At 40.5% G+C, this 24,147-nt stretch overlaps 1 protein-coding gene across 2 annotated transcripts in view; it reads right to left on the reverse strand.

Moving 5' to 3' along the window:
* Positions 1-24,147, reverse strand: part of SPTBN5 (spectrin beta, non-erythrocytic 5) — a 101,538-nt gene that overhangs the window by 7,086 nt on the left and 70,305 nt on the right. For both annotated transcript variants that reach the window (XM_037393666.1, XM_037393664.1), the window contains exons 44-63: positions 23,579-23,692; positions 21,917-22,038; positions 21,118-21,280; positions 19,094-19,282; positions 17,987-18,064; positions 16,458-16,630; positions 15,325-15,415; positions 14,546-14,692; positions 12,832-12,969; positions 11,848-12,104; positions 11,498-11,684; positions 8,502-8,714; positions 7,945-8,141; positions 7,146-7,350; positions 6,230-6,424; positions 5,095-5,250; positions 4,448-4,665; positions 2,763-2,952; positions 1,628-1,804; positions 24-128 (exon numbers count right to left, since the gene is read on the reverse strand). In XM_037393666.1, the coding sequence (XP_037249563.1) occupies positions 24-128; positions 1,628-1,804; positions 2,763-2,952; positions 4,448-4,665; positions 5,095-5,250; positions 6,230-6,424; positions 7,146-7,350; positions 7,945-8,141; positions 8,502-8,714; positions 11,498-11,684; positions 11,848-12,104; positions 12,832-12,969; positions 14,546-14,692; positions 15,325-15,415; positions 16,458-16,630; positions 17,987-18,064; positions 19,094-19,282; positions 21,118-21,280; positions 21,917-22,038; positions 23,579-23,692 (3,315 nt within the window). The remainder of the gene's footprint in view (positions 1-23; positions 129-1,627; positions 1,805-2,762; positions 2,953-4,447; positions 4,666-5,094; positions 5,251-6,229; positions 6,425-7,145; positions 7,351-7,944; positions 8,142-8,501; positions 8,715-11,497; positions 11,685-11,847; positions 12,105-12,831; positions 12,970-14,545; positions 14,693-15,324; positions 15,416-16,457; positions 16,631-17,986; positions 18,065-19,093; positions 19,283-21,117; positions 21,281-21,916; positions 22,039-23,578; positions 23,693-24,147) is intronic.

Consider the following 24,147-nt stretch of genomic DNA (forward strand, 5'->3'; position numbering starts at 1 on the left):
TACATCAACTTTCTACTTCTCACCTTAGTTTTCCTGCTGAGCTGAGCAAATTTCTCCTGCTGAGCTGCAAGCATCTTCTCAAAATCACGGTGTTTCATCAGTAATTCCTCTACTTCAGACACTGAATCCTGAATGGAAAAACGATCAGATATGGAAATCCATCAGAAGAGATTATGTCTAAGATTTTCAGATTTGCCCATTCTATTTAGCCAAATGATGATGCTGAAATTTTTGTAATTCGATGTCTAAACCCCTGGTAGTGTGTGAAAAATCTTAATTTACACTTTAAAAAAAAAAAAAAAAAAAGGTCAGCAGTGTCTCCTATACATGAAAAAAAGAGCTCAAATAACAACCTTCTTTTTTTGTGTGAAGCCATTGATACCCCAGCTTCCAACTATAACTGTTTACATACAGATTAAGTACTTGGATTCCAGCTTGTGCTAGGCATAGGGTTTATTCCTGCCCTACAACACATGCGTTAAACCTCTGTCTTGTTCTTTGCTGAAATTGATAATTTTCAATATCTGAATTTATGACATTGTTTTCCCATCTGTCCTGGTTTTGCCTGGGATAGAGTTAATTTTCTTTGTAGTAGCTAGTATGGGTCTATGGTTTGGATTTGTGCTGAAAACTGTTGATAACACAGAGGTGGTTTTGTTATTGCTGTGCAGCGCTGAGCGGTGCTTACACAGAGTCAAGGCCTTTTCTGCCTGTCCCCCCACCCCACAGCGAGCAGGCTGTGGGGCACAAGGAATTGGGGGGGAGGGGGGACACAGCCGGGACAGCTGACCCGAACAGACCCAAAGGATGTTGCATACCATACGATATCGTGCCCAGCGTATAAAGCTGGGGAAGAAGAAGGAAGGGGGGAAATGTTCAAAGTGGTGATGTTTGTCTCCCCAAGTAACCACTACACATGATGGAGTCCTGCTTTCCTGGGGATGGCTGAACACCTGCCTGCCAGTGGGAAGTAGTGAGCAAATTCCTTGTTTTGCTTCGCTTGCAGGGGTGGCTTTTGCTTTACTTATTAAATTGTCTTTACCTCAACCCATGCATTTTCTCACCTTTCTGATTCTCTCCCCCATCCCACCAGGGGGGAAGCGAGCAAGCAGCTGTGTGGTGTTTAGCTGCCTGTGGGGTTAAACCACACCACCATCTTACAAACCATCAGAAAACAGTCAACAATGAGAAAAAAACAAAACTACGTACGGATGCTGGTGTTTAAATAGCAATTTACAAGCTAGCTATCAAGCCATCTGTGCAAAACATTCTACTGCCCGACACGAGACAGGGAAAAACCCTTTTTCTTTTCAAAACAGGCTCTCAGCATGACAGGGCAGGGAAAACCGAACCTTCTGCCAGTTATTACATGAAAAAATGGTCTGGAATTCTCCCCCAGCCTTCTACCACACCCTGGAAGCCACCGCCTCCTACAGCCCATCACCATGTCAAACGCAACAACTGTCCTGGGCTCATTCTGTAAGAGGACAGAGCTCCTGCCCCTTGGCGTCTCAAGGGTGCATTGCTGTTTAGATTGTGATTAACTTCAGGCCTAAGCCGACACATGCTCCAAGCGGACTGTATATGCGAAGAGGCAATTCAATAGCATTGCACTGTTGTTACTCACCCCACAGCTAGGATCTGAAAGAAAGCCCTCCTTGGCAGCCAGCCATGCTTCTGCTTGTTCTAGCTCTCTGCGGAGCAATTGAACCTCCCAGTTTTCTTCATATAACTCTTTCCTCATGTCCCAGCTCTCCTTTACCTTCTTCATCAGCTCTAACAGCTCTAACAGTTTTTCTTCAATCTAGAAAAATAACATTTGCAGTGCCGGGAGGTGAAAAACCCAACCAGATTTTCAGGTGGCAGCCAACTAGTGTGTAATCTGCCCTCATGATCCAGAAAATCACCTCTAGATAACTTTGTGGTGTTAACATAGTTTAGGAAGGATGTCTGAGTTCTCATTTTTCTTACTTGCATTCATTTAGCCTGTATGTTGTATAGCCATGTATTATAATTGTATGCATATTCCACATACTGTATGACCAATATCCTGCGATATGCTTTCCCATGATGAAGCTTTATACCCAGGCAATTTGTATCATAGAACTAGTGAGAACCAGCAGATTCAACAAATACATCCATTTATAACAATGGAGAGTCTTAAACTGTGTACAGTTCTCTAATTCTTTCTACAACGCAGTAATTTTGCATAAATTCTGGAGATGTTTTTGATGGTGTTATCTCTGAATCTACACACAATACAGAGACAAGCTTGGGACCACTGCAAAGGTCAAAGTCTAAAAGCACACAGACAATTGGGATCACAGAAATGTTAACAATCCTGCTCTTTTGGCTCTATAACATTTCTGAAGAATTACATATCTTCTGGTGTACTTGGGGACATCACTGCATCCTATAGCTGATTGCATTGTGATGCATTTTATCTTAAGTCTTGGTTAACTAAATGCTAAAACCTCATTTATGAGGCACATCTTTTCTGTGGAATAGCGATACCTACCCACCTCGCCGAGCAGTGACTGTTCTTTTATGGTCAGCTTCAAAATCAGTTTTTAGAGCACTAAGAACTTTAAAAGGTGTATTATTTTTCTACATGTCAAACGAAGTCCACAGCTTTTAACAACAGAGAATCTGACTGTCCTGTTCAGTTGTTTTATTTTGAAAGACAGACACAGCTGCAACTCCTGCCTGTTTAATGTTGTCTGTGTTCACTCGTTTGTAAAATATTTAACTCATCAACACACCTCCACAGACATGAAATGTCCATTCTTCATCAGGTCACCTCCTGCCCGCTGCATTTCTTCGTATTTTAGCCACTGTTTCTCTATCTCACGCTTGTATTCCTCATGACGCTTGATAAGCAGTTCAGCTCCCAGGACATCATTTGCCAGTTCCTCAGACATCACTACTGCGTGCATCTCATTGGCCCAGGCCCTACAGAATAGACACAAAAAGGGTAAAAAACAAGTCTGCTGTGTACTCAGGAACGCCCACCTCCCTCGGCTGTGGATACATTTATACAGTCTTTTATTTGCACATGAAAGACAAACATTCAAATAAATTGATCAAGGTTCACTCATGCATCTATGGACTTCGATGACCCGATACAATATTCCCAGTGCTGTTTCAATACACAGCCTGTTAGAAAGGCAGCTGCAGCATCTATACATACATTGTACATTCAGATCCTCAGCAAGAACCTTAACAGCAGGTGCCTAGGCTGTATGCACTCGCAGTACTTTTATACATGGTACAGGGACACGGAGACTTTCAGATGTCCACCTGAGTTTATCACCGTGCATGAAAGTACTTCATATGCATACAGCGCACTCATGCAAAGAAGCGTAGTGGTAGATACTTTTTAAGGAAAATTTTCTACTCCATGAGCCTCAGCTGGCATAAACCAATGCACCTTGATTTACCTGAGCTGAGGATCTATCCCCTGGCATGGTAAATGTCCAATAGTCAGAGGTAACCACTTCACTGTCTTTGTATTTCTATTCGTGTCATGGCTTAACTCTTTCATTAACTACAGTGAATGAAAAACATCCGTATTTCTTCTGTGAGTAATCCTATTTAAAAACACAATTTCCATCAAAAATGATACATTTTTGAAGAAAAGGACATTAAAATGATAAAATATACTATTTTAATGTTGGCCTGCCACTGAGTATAGCGTATTTCCATTAGTTATTTCAATTTTTACATTAGATCTCTCTTTATAGATACTCTGGCATGATTGATTTAAACAAAATGAGATGTTTAGCTCAATGTATCTTTTTTTAAAAACTGTGTTTTGTAGATGCTTTAAACATTCAGCATTTTGTTCTAATTCGGACCAAAAAAGGAAAAAAAATATGCCATGGAATTTCCCAGCAACTCAATTCTTGCAGAAACCTGACCCCTAATAAGAATGGACAGAAGAGTGTATGCATATAGGCAATGGCATTAAATACATGTGGCAAAACACTTTCAGCACTTGAGCAAGTACTAACCTATTCTAGAAGGTTATCTTTAATGTAGTTGCTTTGAATCTGAGAAAAACAGGCACTGGCGTCTGTGCAGGTGTACAAATTACATGACTACCCAGCCGAGACACCCCCATCTTCCTACAGAATCAACATGTTTCCAATTGGAATTGTGAGACTACCCAAGCTATCCAGAGTGACTGAATTCTCCAAGACTGTCTAGGAAATAGTCTAAAAATGTGGGTTTGTCATGCACGCTGTGCTGAAGTGCAAGTGGCATGGTCACCTCTGATGTGTTGTGAAAGTGTGCTGTTGAGAAGATGCCATGTATCCAAAGGGATTTACAAGTTGCAGAGCACCTGGGACAGGAGTCAAATAACTGACAGGTGTAATTTAGAGAATCCTATATGGGAAAGACAAGAAATAAGGCCCACTGCCAAACTCGAGGAGCCAACACGTACGTCAGCTCCCTGCAGTCATTGAAGTAGAGCTGGACTTGTTCTGCCTGGCTCAGTCTTGCCTTCCTCTGCAGAAACTTCTTGTCCAGGTTTTCCCAGCACTCCTCTGCATCTGTGAGTCTCTCCATGATGTTTTCCTTGACTTGAGGGTATGTGCGGCTGAGGTGCCAAGCCTCTCCCCGAATCCGTTCCAGCTCTTTCATGATGGCTCCTAGATCTCTCTGGAACAGACAGAATGGATTGTAAGTGCAAGTCACTACTTATATCTACCAAAAGCAGATTTTAAAGATGGTGCATGTTTTCTAGGCACTGGCTGCACAGAGGCTGGAAATACGACTGAATATTTTGAAAAGTGTGGAACTGAAGTCTCTTGTAGTTCAGATGACACCTTTGCAATTACAATAACAATTTGGAATAAATTTTAGAAGAGCTCATCCTTGGAAGCAAAAGTATTAATTATATAAAACCACATTATTATAAACAGGGGGGGGAAAACCGCTTCTGTGAAGCACAAAGAATATTTCAGGATGCAATAAATTTATCTTCTGTTGGCCTGCAAGCAAGACTTGAGGGTATTTAAGATCAAGCTTCAGTCTCCTTTTTTTGTCATTTATGCTTTTCTGCCACTGCTTCATGACAGATCCCCTTACCTCTACACCCTCAAGCTGGCTGAGAAGTGTCTGTACACCTGGAAGATCGTATCCATAATCTTCTATATCCACCACTGCCTCTTTCTCCTGCATCCAGCCCTTTACTTCATCCACATCGCGATCATACCGGTGAACTTGCTGGGCTGCTCTTAGATTCTGGAACAAAGAAACAATGTAATTGTAATACTATATATCATGTCTGCAGCATAAAAAAGGGCAACCCTAGTATGTCCTAATGCAGTACAGACTGAACAAAAGTGGGAGAAAAACCCCTTCCCAATTGTCATCTGAAAGTGAGGCATTCAAGTTAGCCTGATTTCTCCAAGTTCTGTTTGACAATGGAAAGATACAGTTGTCTCCAAAGAACAATTTATCCCTACATAAATGAATGATCAAGATGGAGAGCATGCATTACCCTCTAAAGGTAAAGCTCTCAGCTATAGAAAGTGTCCAAAAACCTTGCTTGGAATAGAGGCCTACACTACAAACAGTGAAAGTAAGAGGAGTTAAGTGGAAATTAGGTGTTCTGAAATGAGAGGATTGAAAAATGTTCCAATGCGATTTTACATTCAAACTATATATTAACAATTGCAATGCCTTTACTGCCGCTAACAGACAATAGTGGGCTTGAGCTACTTCATAAGCAAAATGTGTATGTAACAGTAGTGAAGAATGAAGAAAAGAGTTGAGGGCATCTGACATTTTACGTTCTCTTTAAAGCAAGTAAAAATGCTGAGTTCTATGTGTTCTCTCTGCTTTTCCAAACACATTTGTGACTGCAGTTTCACAAGAGGGGATGAACTGATTTAACAGCTAACTGCTGCCAAAAGGTAGAAGTTTTGGCTTTGTGTCCTCTATCACCTTCTCTCCCACACCCCTTCTTTGACTTAAAATAACTCAGCAAAAAAATCTGGAGACCTTTCATCTCGTTTAATAAGCTGAAGAAGTTCAGTAAAGCAGCCAATGTAAGCAGTGGCTATAAAGGCAAATGGATCAAGAAAGAACAGAATAGAATACACCTGCTGCTCTTATAAACCCTGTGTTTTAACATGAGCAGTACACTGTTCTGCGAAAGGAAAAAGGACATGGGAAACTGTAGGGAATTCAATGGCCCAGTTTTTCATGTATTTCCTACCTCTGTCCTTGTCTGGATGTCATGGCACAGCTTCTCCCACATCTCATTGATTTGCTTTGTTCTCTTCTGGATAACGTCCACCTTGCTGTGGCCCTCCTTCTCTAGTTTAGATGCTAATTCATTTAAGGAGACAACTTTGGGGTGACCCAGAGGCTTCACCTCATTTACAAAATCTTTAAACTTTTTCTCCAGCACCTGCAGGATAAATGGGGACACAGACTTAGACACAAGAATTTCTGCTTACATCTATGAGAGAGGCAAAAGGAATTACTTTCTCTGTACACAAAAGCTGTGTATTGCAGTCTACAAGTGCAAGTAACTTGATCAACTCAGATGATGTGGAGTCAGAAGAAAGCATCTGTTGTCTTGATCATTTAACAATTTATGTCTCAAAGAAAAATCACATCCTGACAAGCAGATGCCACCCAGATCAAAAGCTAAGAAACACAACCTGTTTGGCTGTCCACATATGCAGCAGCTGTTGAGGAGTGGACACGATGAATTATACCTATACCTCCTTTCTGAGGAGAAATTTGTCCTTTAAATCAGCAGCTCAAAGTGTGAATGCTGCATCCCAGTGTTTTTCCACTGAAATTGTTACAAGACCATGGCTTTGGTCATGTCAAATTTTTTAGGCCCTGTCAAATTTATAATCAGGGCCAGCAGTGTGGTGACCTCACCTTATCCTAAGAAAAAGCTAACCTTCTGATGCACCTACTTCTTCTGTTGGAGGATGCTACCTCAGAGTCCTGTATAAGTAGACAGAAAAAAGTCTGTGTTCTTGCTGCAGAGATAACTGGTTAGCTTAGCTTTTGTCACTGTAACATGAGTCACTGTCAGCAGCTACACAAAAATCGCAGCAAATATATTCCTACTTTGCCACACAATACAAACAATACCTTTTATTTTCTTTTACCTCAACATCATCTAAGTCCTGCCCATAGTTATCAGACTCTGCTACAGACTGTTTACTGGAAAGCCATGCATCCACCAGCTGGAATTCTCTTTCAAACTGATAGAGCTGGAATTCTTCTTGCAGGCGTTTTCTCTGGGTCTCAGCCTTCTGTAGGAGAGACTGATAGTCTGCTAGGATCCTCTGGAGCTTTGAAAGTATGGCTGGACTGCAGAGAACAAGAATCAGAATATGTCTTTGTTTTACTGGCTTTTTTGAACACTGTCTTTTCTGACAGGTTGAATTTGCAACACCTTCAAAATACAGAAGTAACTATATAACATCATGGAGTGAGTTATGCCAAGCTGTTAAAATCAGCTAGTTTAGGAAATTAAAGTATGTCGTAAGAACGGCTGCTTTTTTCACTTCCTTCTCCCCAGGGTCTAAAAGCAAACTGGCAATGAAAACCAGCAAACTGTCAAAAACGTCATTCAAAAAAAACCATTTCATTTCCCAAGCCCAGTTGTTTTTGAACCTTTATGGTAAATGAGAACTAGATGACAGCTCCTGGGAATAGACAACGGACAAAGATGATGATCTGCACTAATTGGTGTTTTGTTAAAAAACAACAGTCATGAAAACAATCATCAAGCTTTTGAGGGCCTGAGTGTGTGTGAAGGTGGTGAAGGAGGGGTTGATGTCCCCTGAAGTCATATTTGTGAATGAGCCATCAAACAGCTACTGAAGGTTGAACTTTTCCGTACATGCCTTCTCTGGGCATTTCCACTAGACCTGGAGCAGAAGTCTGTTTTCACTTTCCTACCTCTCTGGGCTGTCTTTGTTTATTAAGCTGGCACCTGTCTCCTGTACTTTCTCAATCCGGGGCCTGAAACCATCCATGTCCAACTTGGTAGCTTCAAGTTTACGAAGTAAAGCTTGTGTGGATTCTTCATTCTTCCCATGATCGGAGATCTCCAGAATGAAGCTCCTCTCTGCCAACCATGCCTCCACCTCCAGAAGCTGCATAAAACACCAGGATGAGCCTGTACATAGCTGTGATTTAGCTCAAGACAAAGAAAGCTGGAAAGCAGTGGTGCCCAAATAGACACATCAGTGAAAACGGACAGCAGCTTAGGTGCCTTCCTGCAGGGCAATCTAGCAGACACTATTTGAAAAAATCTCTACCCAGAACGCAGAAATTATCCCTCACTGCAGTTAGTTGGAAACATAAATGTTACTCCTCCACTGTATTCATGTTTACCAGATATGAACAGTATGAATTCTGCTCTGATCTCAGCACTTGCATCCATTGAACAATAAGGATGTTGATTCTTTTAAGCAAAGAAAGACCAAAATAAATGTCTCGGAAACCATCTTTACCTCATTCAGGAAGAGGTGGGCCTCATATGACTGCATGAGTCGCTGTCTCCTCTCTTGAGCCTCTGCCTTCAAGGTTTCTACCGAAGTCTCGAGCTCCTTCAGACGCTCCATAATCTTGCGAGAGGCTGAGTGGCCTCCCCTCACCAGTTTCTGTCCTGTACTGAGCACTGCTTTGGTCAAAGCATCCCGGCTACTTATCTCATTCTCCAAATTCTGGAAAGAGTAAAGAGTAAAATGACAAGACAAAAAAAACCCCACCAAAACTATAAAGATTTTTATACCAGATAATGTGGTCATGTAATTCCATTATTAATTTGTTTTCCATACACAAAGATGGGTCAGTGGTGCAAAGTCTGAGTCAATGTTCAACACAGATTGGAGGAGGTTTTGGGGGTGAAGGAGTGATTAGAGATCAAATAAAGCCTTGAAGTCTGGACCTTGGTGTGCACCCACCTCAGAGTGTGGAAGGAAGAGTTTCTAACCACAAACTTCTTATCTGTGGATTCCAGAATATACCCACTGCACCCCATTACACAATGTTTCTTGAATTAAAATGTGTCTAGGGAAGAACAATCAATTCACTTGCTCATCGGTATTTATCACTTCCCAGTGCCTTTGTAGAAGATGCAGCTTTGCACAACAGCCATTGCGAACACGGTGGGTACACATACCACCAGGCAGCCAAGAGGACACGGAGAGAATAAAACTGCCTGAGCCAGTTCTCACAGATTTTAGTTGAAATTAATTTCTGAAGATTGGTAGATTTTAAAACCATATGGTGTTTGCCTGGTGGGCAAGGACCGTGACATCAAATTCTCTGTGGATGGACGTGCATTCTATGGCTAACTATGCCTGAGCACCTTGAGCACAAACCCCACCATGTTTTTTTAATTGTTCTGTTTATTTTCATAGCTATGAAACAGGCAGTTAGACTGCAGTGCTGTGTTAATGTAGAAGAGACACCCTCTCTCAGGAGAGGAGCTGCTTTTTCAACTTAAGTATCAGACTTGGCGGGAAAAGAGCTCCAATTCTAATCTTGCCTTTAACTTCCCCCTATTAATTTCAAGACAGGCACTATGTTGTTGAAAAGTGACACTGTATCTGACCCCAGCAGAATGGAATCCAGTGGCAAAGATTATAAAACATCTTGTACTGTGTATTAATAATAAACTAGCAGCAGGAAGAACAACTTTGCAGTTGAACATTTAGGACCATGCATTCACAGTACTTCATTTCTAACAACAGAGATTTTTAAAAAAAGAACAACAGGGGAGAGGGGAATGAGGGCAAAACTGTTCCAAGCCAAGCAGCTGTGCATATGCATATTGTATTTGTATGTAAATGCAATTTTGCAAGAAAGTTTTGGGGGTTTGCTTTGTTGTTTTTTTTTTTTTTTAGTATGATACATTTCATACACAATCTCTTTTGTGGTAACAAACCAAGGACTGAATTTTGCAAATCTGGCTCATTAAGACAAACAATTGAAGGTGGAACTAACAGTATATTCAATTCTTGACTGTTGTGTTACCTCTGACATTTGTTTGCCTGTAAGCCAGCATTTAGGAAGACAAAAAAAAAAAAAAAAAAAAAAAAGTAGAGACTCTAGCTACTAAGAGATCAAGAATTCAAAGCTTATATTTTAATACTGCTTCTGGGAAAATAAGCAAAATGGCAGGAAAAATTGGCATTTTATCATGCACTGGTATTATGGTCTATACCTCCCATTCTCACAGTTCATTGAAATATTTTGAGACCTTGCCAATTAACCCAAAGATAATTGCAGCCTAAAGCAGTACCTCCACTGTTTTTTCAGTTATCCCAAATATTTTCTCAGATTAATTCAGCTCAAACATTCCTTTCTTCTGTGAACCTCATTACTTCCCTACCATGTCAATCAACTCATAATTTATACCTTTTATCATGATAAAGCAAGCTTTTTGCTCTTACTGTCTAATGTCAAAGTCATCAACTGCATCTTTCTTAAATACATAATTTTTACAAGTATGAGAATTATATCTAAGAAAGTGCAAACTATTCAGAATATACCTATGGGTCTCACTTAGGAATATTCTGAAAGATGCATTTAAAAACATTATATAATTCTTCATTAACTGGGATAAATGAATATACTTGGGCTTACACTTTCTCTCTCTCTCTGTGTATATATATATATATATATATATGCATATATACCTCATACATACTCCCACTTTGTAAGATCTTCTGTCTTTCCCAGCTCTATTGCAGATGGCACAGATTTTCCCCAGAGGCACTTGACCTGGCACTTAAATGGGCTGTCATTTGCTAACATTGAATACCAATAGCTACTGGAAACTTTTAGCAGGAATTTTTTTCTTTTTCTCCCACCTTTCAACTGGTATTTGAGATGACAGTGTTCCGGGCACTCCTTCCTCTGATGGCCCATCTGAATATTGTGAAATAATCCAGCAGCTAGCTATCTTGAAAGCTACCACTGGAATGAAGGTCGGCTAAGGATCACCATAATATCCTGTTAACTCCCTCCCTTCAGAGCAGAAAGGGTTTGGGGGAAAGATGTTTTCATGGGAGCTCATCCTGAGACATCTAAGCAATGAACTTGCTTGGATGTACTTAGTGAGTTTCAAAGAATATTTTTTAGGACATCTCTTGCTCAAAGAAGCTAGGACAGCATGCACAATGGTTTGTAAAATCTATTTTGTGTTGCAAAGGCCAGGTTCTGAGCTCAGTTCACAGAAAGAGCCCATTTGTCCACAGAAAAGCATATGGTGTGGTACCTACACCACTGCAATGATAAGCAGCACAGAATCCCTCATGTTGCCAAGTCATGGACATATCCTTCAAAATACGTCATTACTGTTAGACATGGGTAAGAGTAATCCCCGGCATCATGCCTCCTGTTAGCCGAAGCACAGCAGATGAAGTTCGCCAGAGGCAAACTGAATACCATGTTCTGGCTTTAATTCCAAAGACTGATAATGGTTCTCACAGGACATTACCTGGTGCTTTTCTTGTAGACTTTGAACAGTTGCCAGGGATTGTCCATAATCCCTCGAGGAAGCCATGGGGAGCTTCTCATGAACCCAGGCCAACTCCTCATCAACATCTCGGAAGAGCTGGTACTGAAGCCTGCTTGCCTCCAGACTCCCACGCCTCTCCTGCAGGGGATCACATAGACTTTTGTACCTGCGGGTTTTAAAGGGAACCCAATGAGGATCACAAATTAATAAGGAATGAATGCAAAATGTTCTTTTCAGTATGATGTAGAGAAGGAAAGAAAAAATATGCAGGGAAGAAAAAGGCTGACAGAAGTAGGAAGAAGATGGCAGGAGACAGGCCAGACACACACCTCTGCACCAGTTGATCCACTTTCTCTTCTAGTTCATCAGCAAGGAAATGTTTCTCCTTCTGGAACTGCTGAGCTGTGACCACAAGCTCTTGCAGCCGGTCCCTATGTCCAGCAATATCTTCCTCCAGTTCCTCTTGTTTCTTCAAATGACTGTTCAAAACCACCAGATCATTGCTACTGTATGGTGCTTTCAACTCATTTTCCACATCTTCCAACCATTTCTCCATATCCTCTAAACTTCGCTGAAAATGAAGGCCCTGAGGACAAGCAAGAAGAAAACGTCGTTAAAACCTTTAGGACAAACAATATGATATAAAAGTCTTGGCCAGTTCCAGTAAGAATTACACACAAACACAGAGAAGCTTCCCAGTGCTCAGTGAACCCTTCCCAGATATGACGGTTGTTCAAATGAAGAAGGGAATTCAGTCAGTGAACGCAAGAACAGATGTAAAGAACATCAAGAGCTAATCTTGTGTTGCACAAATAAAAATGATGGGCACAGTACCTTAAAAGGAAGCCATTTAAAAGGGAGAGCTCTATTTTACACCCAAAGAGAGTCTGACAGCCCATGCAAAACTTGTAGGCATGAGAAGTCATGTGCCTGGAGCTAGAAGAATGAAAAGCAGCTGTGGGCTTCCTTCTCAGTGTGTTGGAGAAAAGGTGCCATCGGGATAGATGCAGAGAGTTGACATATTTCAATGAATACATTTTCCCTCAGTATCCCTCTCTGGAATCCTGATCTAAACGAGCAGCAGAAAGCAGAACAGACCACAGCCTACAAATCCTTTTCCCTCCATAGGGATCTCCAGTTCCCCTGCCAATTCCATTCAGTGAGTCCATACTTAGTTTCTTTGCTCTAATGGTCTTGAGGAATCAGGTCTGACTGTATAAAGTGACACACTCGTAGATGAGATGTGTAGCAAGGCAGCTGTGCCATCTCTGGAAACGACACCAAGACCCAACCACTGGCATCACTGCATATACCTTGTAAGCATCCTGCAGCTTGGCCTGTTTATCCTGGCAACTTGCTAGCAGTTCCTCCCACAGCTCTTCCATTTCTTCTAGTCTGGACTGAATGGCTTCAGGGGCATAGTGCCTCTCACGGAGCATCTTCTCCCCTTCCTACAGCAGAGAGAACAGTCAGTTTTCTTCCTTTGCTGAATGCACCAGAATGTGTCACTTTTGCCTCCTTAAACAAAGTCTACTGGCACTGCTATGTAAAGGGCTGGCTGAAGCCATCACTTCCTGACATAACAGACAGAGGCTGCAGAGACAAAGAAAAAACAGGTAAAGGCAAAATGCTTATTGAAACTAGGGCAGAGACTGATTTTCCTGGCATCTAAAATGATCTGATATGGTAGAGAACAATACTAGAAGACAAAGAGTGGAGAGAACCTTCATTATGCAACAGCTATGTTGCCTAAAAGTTGGCAGGGAGCCTAGTTTGCAAGCAGTCAGTATTTTCTGTCATGTCCCACATTATATGATCACTGTTTGAGATTGCCCAGACACCTGTCCTTTTCTACTCCCTTCCCTGCATGTTAAGAAAGCACTATCTCATACAAGTGCACCACCTGTATGAGATAATAAAACCTCTTTTAACCATGTACAGGTTTACACTACTGTATTATGTTACAAAAGTCTGTCTGCATTTCTCATCCCTGAGCTGCAGTTGCCAAACAGATTGGCAGAGGAGGAGGTAGAGGGGGCACAGCAAGACCTCCATCAGGTAGAAGAGACTGCAGGTGCATCCTAAGCTGGGACCAAGTTTGCTTTCGAAAGCTAAACTGAGCTATTTCTACATATTGCCATGGGGAAGAGGAGGCACAGCAAGACAAAGATGCTATACCAGGACAGCAGATGTTAATTTTCCTCTAAAAAGCAAAAAAGACAGGACATCAGGAAATAATGAGAAAGAGATTGTGCAAACAACTCCTTAAAAACAGATTAAAAAGAATTGTTAACTACACTACTAAACTCCCCTGTTGTGTCTGCACACAGAGGGGTTAAAAAGGTTTTTTTTAAAAAAAAAAGAAAGGGAGAGTGTGTTTCTACAATACTGGATGCAGATGAGTCTGAGGAGGGACTCTATCCCTACTGCTTAGTTATCTATTGCAAACTACAGCTAGGAAGCACTGTGCTGAAAATAAGGTTAATAAACATGTAACAGTCTGTCCTTCCAAACTCATCATCTGATCCCAGCTTTTGCCAAGCATCTGACAAAGCTTGTCAGACTTCCCTCCTGTCTCTCTTACAAGCATGTCTCTGGGAAGGCAACACTTAAAAACTCTTCTTGATCCTTTTTGTTGGATACATTTTACATGACTTGTTGAAGTTCTGCTCCCAATCAGCCAGATTCCCTGCTGGAAAGAAACAGGTGGACCTCTAAAGTGGCGTTCATGCCAGACAGAAGTCCCTAACGTCAGTGGACTGACCTTTTCATCGAAGGCACCCATCTCTTCCCACTGCATGCAGAGTGAATACAGACAGCAAGCTCACACTAGACAGTAAGAGGGAAGCTGAAAGAAACTGACAGACTAAAAGCATAAGCTTCCCAGTCTCCTCAGAGAGAATGTCAACAAAGTCAGCGAGGGGACAGTGATCACCCCTCGCTTGCTTGAGATCAGTGTAACTCAGCCTGCCCACAGAGCCTTTCAGGCCAAGCGCCCACCCCTGCCATCAGCCCCGTTTCTCTCACAGATCTGATGGAGTCCAGGCGATTTCTATTGGCCATGATCTCTGCCTGGAAAGTCTGGTGCTTCTGCAGTTTGGTCTGCAGATTGCTCGGATCCTTCCAGCTATCATCCTTGGCGATGCTATTCTTCTCATTGATCCAGGCAGCTACCTTTGGAGAGGAAAGAACAGAAGTAGAAAAAACCTCCAGTGTTTCTTCAGCTCCGACCTGTCAAGGCTCTCCTCTAATATGTATAAAACACAGGACCAGTGAGCAGGGACACAAATGAGCTGTCTTTCTGAGGTTCTACTTCCCAAAGCTCCTCCCATCTTTCATAATGAAGTGACCCCCCTATCTGTTCACCAGCACTGTTACCTGGAAAGGGGGCTGTCTCCATGAGACAGTCCCCAAGCAGTGAAAAAGTGCATGGGCACATGTGTGCATGGGAAAGAAAGGGCAATTATCTCCCTATTTCTAACCCACTATCAGTATCTCACAGGAAAAGAACTGATTTGTCTCTTCCCATGAATTTTAAAATGGTAGCATATTCCTTTTTAATGCATTTATTTCTTCTGCATTTTGCTGGCATCCAGTTCACAGTAGATCTTTTCATCCGGTGACTGAAAGGAAGCTGTGACTTTGAAAGCAGACAAATATCCCTTCACTCTTATCCTCATCTTTCCCAATACCATCCCATTCCAGACTCACTTCCTTGATTCTTCTCACAGTATATCCCTTCAGGGATTCAGATCTATGCAGCGCAGTATGTTTTAAGAAAACAGAATACCATGAATCCTGTGTACCTCAAAGGAATTCCTCAGCAACTTCTGCAGAAGCCTTGATTCCTCCAGCAGATGTCTGCGAGCAGCAGCATTCTCCAGCAGTTTCTCTTTTCTGAGATGAAGACAGATGTGTAAAAGCCACAGAATGAATTAGACAGAACAAGAGTTTTCAGTTTTCATTTCTAAACCACACATGCTCTAACCCTCCATTCTCTAGGAGAGAAATGTCCATAATACGCAGCCTCCAATTATTTAGACCATCAGAGAAGATGCTCAGGACACTATAGGAAGGATTACTAGCAGATAGGTATGTTTAAAGTACACACAGATTCTGTATATATGATATCTGCCTCTAGGAATCACCATTATTGCCTTTCAGGGTACAACAGAACATAAATTCAGCATCTTTCTTATATAGAAAGCCTATGAGTATGATGGTATTTGTCACTGATAAACCAAAACTACAACATCCTTTCATCTTTTTTCCAAGTGTTTTTCCAAAGCAGCACTTTATTCATGTTAATAGTTCATAGTATGATCATATGAATAAATTCATATGTTCACTTGAATCATAATGGATCTTCAATCCCTCTTCATAAATTTTACGTATATATTTTCATATGCCATAGCGCTGAATATAACTGCTTCTACTGTCAGCATTTGCTTAAGATCAGAAATATGCAATGTGCCAGGAGAAAAAGTAATTCACATGAAAGAGCAAGATCTGATCAGAAAAACTGCAAATTCCCTAACAGACAATTTGAGCAGGGCTTTAAGATCAACCCCATTAGAGCAGTGAAAAAGCACTCGTGTAGCAAATGACCTTTCCTGATGGTATTTAATGATAATGAAGTATTAATGGCACAGCAGGCCTCTGTCTTTTCTTTGCAACACTGTCCCTAAGGCCAGGCCAGGATACAGAACTACAACGCCTTTTTCTGAATCGCACTCCCCCCTCAACTGTATTTCAGAAACCTCCAAACGAAATACTGACTAGACTCTGGCCAATTTGGCAAGACCACAGGGCAAAGTGCAAAGCTGAGTAAATGCAAACCAGTTTATGGTTCTCAAATCATTTAAAAGATATTAGTTACATGGGGAGAGTCTCACTGCAAAATAGATGGGTGGTTGACACGGGAAGGGTTTAACTTCACCTCCTCAGAACAGCCTGGCATCTGTTGCTGATGTTGTCCGAGTCATAATGCTTGTTCTGCATTAGCTGCTGAGCAAATGAAGCCATCTCATCAATTTTCTCCATCTGAGCTTCCAGGGTTTTTTCAAACTGCGTGTGTTTCCGCTGTAGGCTCTCCACACTAGACACTGAGTCCTGGATAGAGTTCAACAAAGGGAAGCTGTTTTCAGAGTTTTTTCACCTACAACACCCATAATCCAGAAACTAAATGGCATTTACCCCACATTTGCAAGCTGTCAAGAAAATGTATTGGTCTTTGAAATTTACTGGCACTGAATCCAAAACTTGGGACCTAAATAATGTTCTATGCATGGCCTGAGGCCATTCCTTCAGTGTCAAAACTGAATTAATGGCTGATGCTTAGCTTCTTCTGCATGTTATCTGAGATCAAACTGAGATCAGACTGAGATCAGTTAGAGTGAACAAATATATCATAGAATGAGATTAAAATTAGAGCCCCGGTTTCAACCCATGGAATTTGGAAGAGCTCAGATCCAGATCTGAATGTGAGGACTGGAGTCTGACATTACAGTTAATCTGGAGAGAAACACAGAATTTGACTACTTTAACATTTGTGAATCCCAAGCTTAATGAGTCAAGAGTTCCCTTTTCAGCACCCCTCTGCACTTTTAATTTTAGAATCAGTGGTGTCAAAATGTTGTTGCCACAATAAACTCTGATCTCCCACTATTCTAAAGGAAGCAATAAAGCTCACATCAAATGGCACAGAAAAAAAAAATACTATCCAAACTTCTGGGTGCTTACATGAGTCATTGGAAGGAAAAGTACTCACAGAGCATTTTCTGTACATTACTGAGCTTAATATGACTGGAAAACGGGTGGCTCCTTCTAAGACTCATATACTTCAATGGAGAGACTATAAATACATGCCTCCAGGCTGAAAATTAGAGACAGACACCAGCCACTAGTGCTATATGTTTTTCATACTATTTGCACCAATTATATCTACACCAAACTCTGAAATGTAATTGTAGTTCCTGCAGACACAACTAATTTGGTAGCACTACCTGTACAAGGTGCAGGGTAAGCTAAGTATCAGGATGTATATCCAGCATCCTGCACAGCTTTTGCAACCCATGCATCAGTCTGCGGTTTCAGTTATTGCAGTGTTACTGGTACCTGAGACAGGTAAATTTAAAGCTACGCCGGATGCATCAGCAGTGACAGCAGTGATGATTTGCACACTGCTGGCAAGTGTATTTGTGTCAGATATGACCAGCTAGAGAGATGCAGGCTCATTTTCCTGCTATAATTGGAGTAGTTGGACTGTTTCATTACTCCTGAGGCTGAGAATCCTATCCTCTGTAAACTATCAAAGAAAGAAATCTGATCCTAAACTGTCAACAAGACAGAGCAGCAACTTCAGAAGGAGAAAGATCACAGGGAGGGTCAGAGCACATCATCATACTTCACAGCTCCCTTTCCTCCAGACTGATTGCAGAGAAAACTGTAATTTCTCAGAGCACCTACCCCTAAGTCCTCATTAGCTAGGAAGGCCTCTTTGCTGCTGAGCCAGCTCTCAGTCTGTTCCACATAGCCATAGAATTTCTGTATAGGGGGAAAAAAGCAGTCATAAACATGGTGTAAAGCAGAGGCAAACCTGACATTGGCAGAGTATGCTGAAAAACCCCAAACTGCATAACACTACATGGCAATAAGCATTAGATGCTACAAAACCCACATGCATAACAATTATTATTGTAACTTTCTCCTTTATAGTATCATTTTTGGGGGTCTAAGACATAGGACACAATACAAGTACTGGTAGCTTGTTTACTGATAGTGTAGAAGAGTGCTGTGTGTGGTAACTGGCCAGTAGAAAGGATGGTTAACATGGTCTGAAATAAGTAGAATGTAATGCATAAAGAAGCATGAAATCAGCCCTGTCCACATGACTTAAGTTCGCATATATATATATATATATATATATATATATGAAGCAGTTTAGATGGGACTAGTAGCACCAGTTGTTATTTAAGGTACTTGACATTCCCTACTGTAAAATCTCCATTTCAGCTATTTCTAACTTTTGCCAACAAGCCATCTGAGCAGAAATGTTGAAAGTGAGATGACTGTTACAGGGAAGTATTTCTGGAAAACTGCAGCCAAACCAGTTCTTTTCTTAGAAAAAAGCCAGGGAAAGAAATACAGTATTCTGTCCATGCTAAATTTTTCTTCAGATTTTTTTTTTTAAAAAAAAAAATACTTGCTTGTCTCCATGTTTTTTCTGTGAGGTTATAGACTTCGGTAGGGTAGTGATGTTCCATTTTAAGTATATGCCTTTTGCCAGCTGCATGACAGTCTGATCGCATTTCACTAAGTTTTATAGCCTTTGAAAAACATATGAGCCCATATGCCACAGAAATTTCTTTGATTTGTAAAGGCACAATTTCTAAAGACCTGCCATCACTGAAGGTGCTGGGCTCTCAGCACACCTCCCAGAAACCGGTGAAACACACTAGTAATACCCAGTGTTTAATGTATAACTTTCATTGTACCATCTTAGAAATTTGCTGTTTATACAGATGAAAGCTGTCAGTGGCATGTGCATTCTCTGCTGAATGTTTTTCTACTCACCTGTAAAACTTGTGCCTGAAACAATTTTCTATATTGCTCCTGCCATGCTTGGATCAATTGAGACCAGGCTTGCTGTAGTCTGGAGAGGGACTGGTGAATCTCAGGGGTTGCGTAGTGACCAGAATTGGCAAGTTCTTGACCATAGTTACCGAGAGAGTTGAATCTTTCCACTCGTGCTTCAATCTCCTCCTAAAATATATTACTAACGTTGATGTCAAGGGTTTACAGAACGCCAGTTATTCAGAATACAAGCCTTCAGGGGAAGAATATGGGCTGTAACTTTCCAACACTAATATTTGTATGGAAAATCATTCATCTTTGAGCTATGTTACTGAAAGAGCACAGAACTGCCTAAGAGAAAACAAATATGGACAATAAATGACTATACTGCTCTAGGAACAACTGGTCTCATACAAATCAAAATTGGGATTAAATTTGAAACAGATTAGAAAATGCTTAGATATAAATGAACACCGTTTTGAGCACCCATAATACCATACCCTCCCAGTCTTCCTACATAAAGGTGGTTCTTATAAGAAACTTTCCTCTCCTGCCAAATAAGATGGCATCAGATTATTACATTAAAGACAGTTTTACTTTATTCTGTGGTGTTAAAATGAAATATATTTAACTTTTGCCCTTACCCTGAGGAATTAAGTTATGCCTACATACTGAATCCTGAAGGTGAAAGCAGTGCAAGCAACCATGACCCCTGCAAACTGAATGTGGAATTCCTAATGTAACTGATTTGAAAATAAAAATAACCATGCTGTGAAATAATACCATGTATTAACTCATAAACCACCATAAAACCCATGACATGTACTGTTAAATGTCTGACATTTAACTGCTGGGTTTAGGGCGTTTCTGGGGGGTAATGCTGTTCAATCATAAGTAACGAAACTGTAAGATAGCCATCCTATTTGTTTAATTCGCATCAGCAACTTGTGTTCAACTCTATTCTCTCCTAAAAAGTTTGGTTTGAGCCACTAACCTGAACGAAAAAAACCCACCCTCCACTTGCCTATTATTTTAGTCACCCCAATACAAAAGAACATATTGCCTGGATTCCTGCTTTTCTGTTTACTAACAGATACTAAAGCCTTAGATCTTGCTACCATCTAAATTTGGAGTACACTGCATCAGTGTGTTTGGGTATTCCTATTGGGACAAAGAATTATTAGCAAAAACATGGTTACATCTGTGACGTGAGAGAGCATTGTTAAAGTGGAAGGCTCTGAAAAAGAAGATGACTTCAGGTACTTCATACTAAATTCAAGTCTAGAAAACTAATCAGAATCTACAAACCATTCATGCTAATAATGTGACCCACAAAGCACTGGATATTAGTCATGATTCTGGGAACATGATTTTTAGAAAAAAAACCACGTAACTGCAAAGAAAAGCCAACAGCTGAAAAATAGCTATGATGCTTGGGAAAAAGCAAAATATTAATTGTTTTCTAGGGTTAATTAACAATATAACTCCTTTTAGAAAATTCACCAAAAATATTAGCCAAATAAGCCACCAAAAGATCATGTGGTAATCAGTACTGGGATATGAAGTGTTTCAGAACTGAATGTGTAGTACCATCCAATGGTAATTTACTGCCCAGTGTTAGACAAACTGCTGTTTTCCTCCCAGGCAAATGGAGTTTGCATGACAAAATCTAACTCAAAGCTAGAATTAACTGGCATTAATTTTTTGGTAATCTCGATAAAGAGATCAGCAGTGAGTGTGTTTTGATACTGACCCAGCTTTTTACCTATAGGGTTGGACAGCAGTATAGACAAGAGCTAATGGGGCTTTCTGACACCCTTTGCAGAGACATGAGCTGCCAAACAGCCCATGTGGTAAATGTTCTGTCAATACGTAGGTGACTTCTGCTTCTACCCTGTTACTGTTTTCACAGTCTTTTTACCATGTTATTGACAGGTGCATGCAGCAAAATTCTGCTATGTCTGCAGCAATTAATTCCCATTGGAAATATTCCCAGTATAACTGGAAGCAAAAATGATACTTGCCTTTCTCTGCTGATGCTCCTCAATCATGCTTTCTGCTTCATTTGCGCTTTTAGGAAGCCCCCTCGCTTCCATCAAACCTCTGATGTTTTGGGTCCAATCTAGCATCTCCTTCATCTCCAAGTTAAACTTCTGCAACCGATACGAGGCTGCCAGCTTCTCCTTCCTGCCACACAATGTGCAGTTCACTATTATCCAACACAGAATTATCTAGCTGCCTCTCCCTCCCCATTTGCAGAGGAAGGTATCCAAGGAGAAGCCGTATGAAGTGAATTCAAGCCTCCTAGCTTTCTGTTACAGCTCCTAATGGTCAAACCAAAATCACAGGTGATGCATGCTACATTGGAGATAACAAGCATACCTCATTTTCTATGCCAGTTCATTAGGACAAGAAGGGTTAAAAAGCCTTCCTAGCTGTTGCTTTCAGCAATGATTACAGCTCAGGCCTAAGTCTTTCTTGTTCAGGAAAGCTTCAAGAGGAAAGAAATCTTCTAGAACCATTCAAAAGTAAGTCTTTCACAAAGGCTTCATGATAGATTCAATTGGATCATCTGGAGGAATTTTAGTAACATTATTTAGTGGGATAAACCACAAACTCACTGTATTAGTTTTCCCAGAGTCACATCAGTGGAACTTTTCTTGTACTAAGTCACACTTATTCCAATGCAGGTGCCTTAGCTGCCTGTATAAACTTTGTAAAGGATCCTCAAAAACTTTTATAAGGCCTCCAGCAAGTAGATTTGAGACCCCAGGGAGCAACTGTGCTCCTCCCAAGAGATACACAGATCATCAGAAGTCTTACCTTTGTTTGGCCTGTCCCTGGAGTCGTAGCCAGTTGTTTTTCATCTCCTGTTGCTTCATAGTCAGTTTGACATTTATGGATGGATTCCTTGTGGAAAGGCGGAAAGATTCCAATTCCAATGGCTGGGAAGAGATTTACAGTGGGGTGAATTTATGCCAAGAGCTTGTATTTGTTCTGAGTTTGCCTTTCAGGAGTAGTTCATTTTAAGATCCCAGTTTTCAAAACCAGATACTTAAATCAAAATAACAAAATACACAAAGGGACTTACTATATGCATTGTGCAACCACTCAGGTGAAGAAAGAGAGGTGTGTGTTCCTTTACATGCACAAATGTTAAATTTACAATTAAGTAAGTAGTTTTGCAGAATAGAGACAAACATAGAGGACAATTAAGTGCTAATTGTAACCTCTATTAGCTTAATCTAAGGGTAAAAAAACCCATGAATATGTGGTAGTACACAGAAGCAACCAGATTTGCCTTTCAGCAGAAGACTCAGAAATCTTTTGTATCTATCTCAGCTAACAGCAGCATCAAAACGCAATTTTCAGCGTAGACTTCTAGTTGATGCTGTTTTCCTTAACACAGCCTGATAAACAGTAATGAACGCTCACCAACCCGGGTTTAAAGTTGGTATCTTTCTTGTAAAACTCCATCAAATTGATGAAAATGAAGAATTTTTAATCATGCAGAAAGGAGAATATGCCAGACTGGTTTTAATCCATAGGAAAAGTACAAATATTATACTTTGTACATGGTATTTATGATAGCATGGAAAAAAACCCCACAAAACACCCCCACACCAAACCCAAACCTTGCTCATCTTTGTTTCCACGCAGCACTCCCCTGCACAGCCTTGCTAATGCTATCTGTGGAATGTTGACTAGTCATCACCCACTTTTCATATGAAAATTGGCTAACAAAGTCACAATGTGTTAAGGTATCACACACATAGTCACCATTTGCATACTACTGTGAAGAAAAAAGTTTAGGGAAAGTTTGCAAAAATAAGTTCTATATGAAGAGGCTTAAAGCTGTAACAAACAGTGAAAACCATGAGAAGTTGACATAGGATTTCTGCTTCTGTGGTTTAGCTGAAAACATCTCTTTTTGTTAAAAAATATGCCATTACATAGGAAGTCAGACCCATATTTAACACTCAACATTAGTCCTAAACGATGCAAACTGGTCATTTCAAAAAAGCCAGAGCTGATCAGGCAGGTAATTAGAACCAAAGAGTTCTGGTTTTGATGTGTATGTAAGAAAACTACATACACTGTGGGATTTGCATTTTAGTTCTAAACAGAACTAGAGTCATGATTTTGGTTCAAATCAGTACAGAAACTGAGGGAAAGATGTAGAGTTTAATTTGGATTCCACACTTTTCAAAAGTGTCAAAAAGTCCAGTCTAGCTTGTAGGTGAGGACCAGAGAATCAGCCAACATGTTAAAAATGGACTTTTCTTAGATTTGTTGCATTAAAAGAATATCATTTGATATAATAAAGTAGGATTAAGCAGCACAGTATCTTACTGGGAAAAAAAATTGTGCTGCATTTCCATTGCAGTGCAATTCACACTAGTAAATCATGCTGATTGTTGTACTGTTCCCAAGAAGCAAATATCAACTTTTTTACAGTATCCTCTACACTTCCTAATTTCTTACCTCCATTTTGGACTTAATAATGCTAATTTCTCTCTCCATTTCTTCATGCCTTCGAATCAGGTTTTCCACACTTTCCACATCTTTCCCATAATCCAGGGCTTGTATCAGTACACTCTGGAGGGGGCAGATGCAAATGGTGAAGATGACAAAAAAGCAAAAGGATCATATCATAATTCTTTCAAATAGTCTCCTCCCTCACTTTTTTGTATTGCCTCCTGAATGTTCTTATCAACAGGGCACCTTGTCTGCACTCCTTACCCAGACTGAACAAGAATTCACAACTCTTTGAACAGTGGCAATTCTATGTAAGGTGCCTTTGGCCATTCACATGTAAAACAAAGACAGGAATGCTTCCCTGCATTTCTCAGTCTTTCTTTTCCCTTTTTTCCCTTACACCAAACAGCCAAATATTTCCCATTGAAATGTGGCACATAAATTTTCAAGTATGTTTTATGAAAATACGGAAAATAAAATTCACACTCAGAATCCTAAGAGAAATGAAATCCCATACAATGAAGAACGCATTTGTAGAAGTTGTTATAAAAACTTCAAACCAACAACCTTGTAAC

The sequence above is a fragment of the Falco rusticolus genome, chromosome 7 (assembly GCF_015220075.1).
Source record: "Falco rusticolus isolate bFalRus1 chromosome 7, bFalRus1.pri, whole genome shotgun sequence".
Lineage (NCBI taxonomy): Eukaryota > Metazoa > Chordata > Aves > Falconiformes > Falconidae > Falco > Falco rusticolus.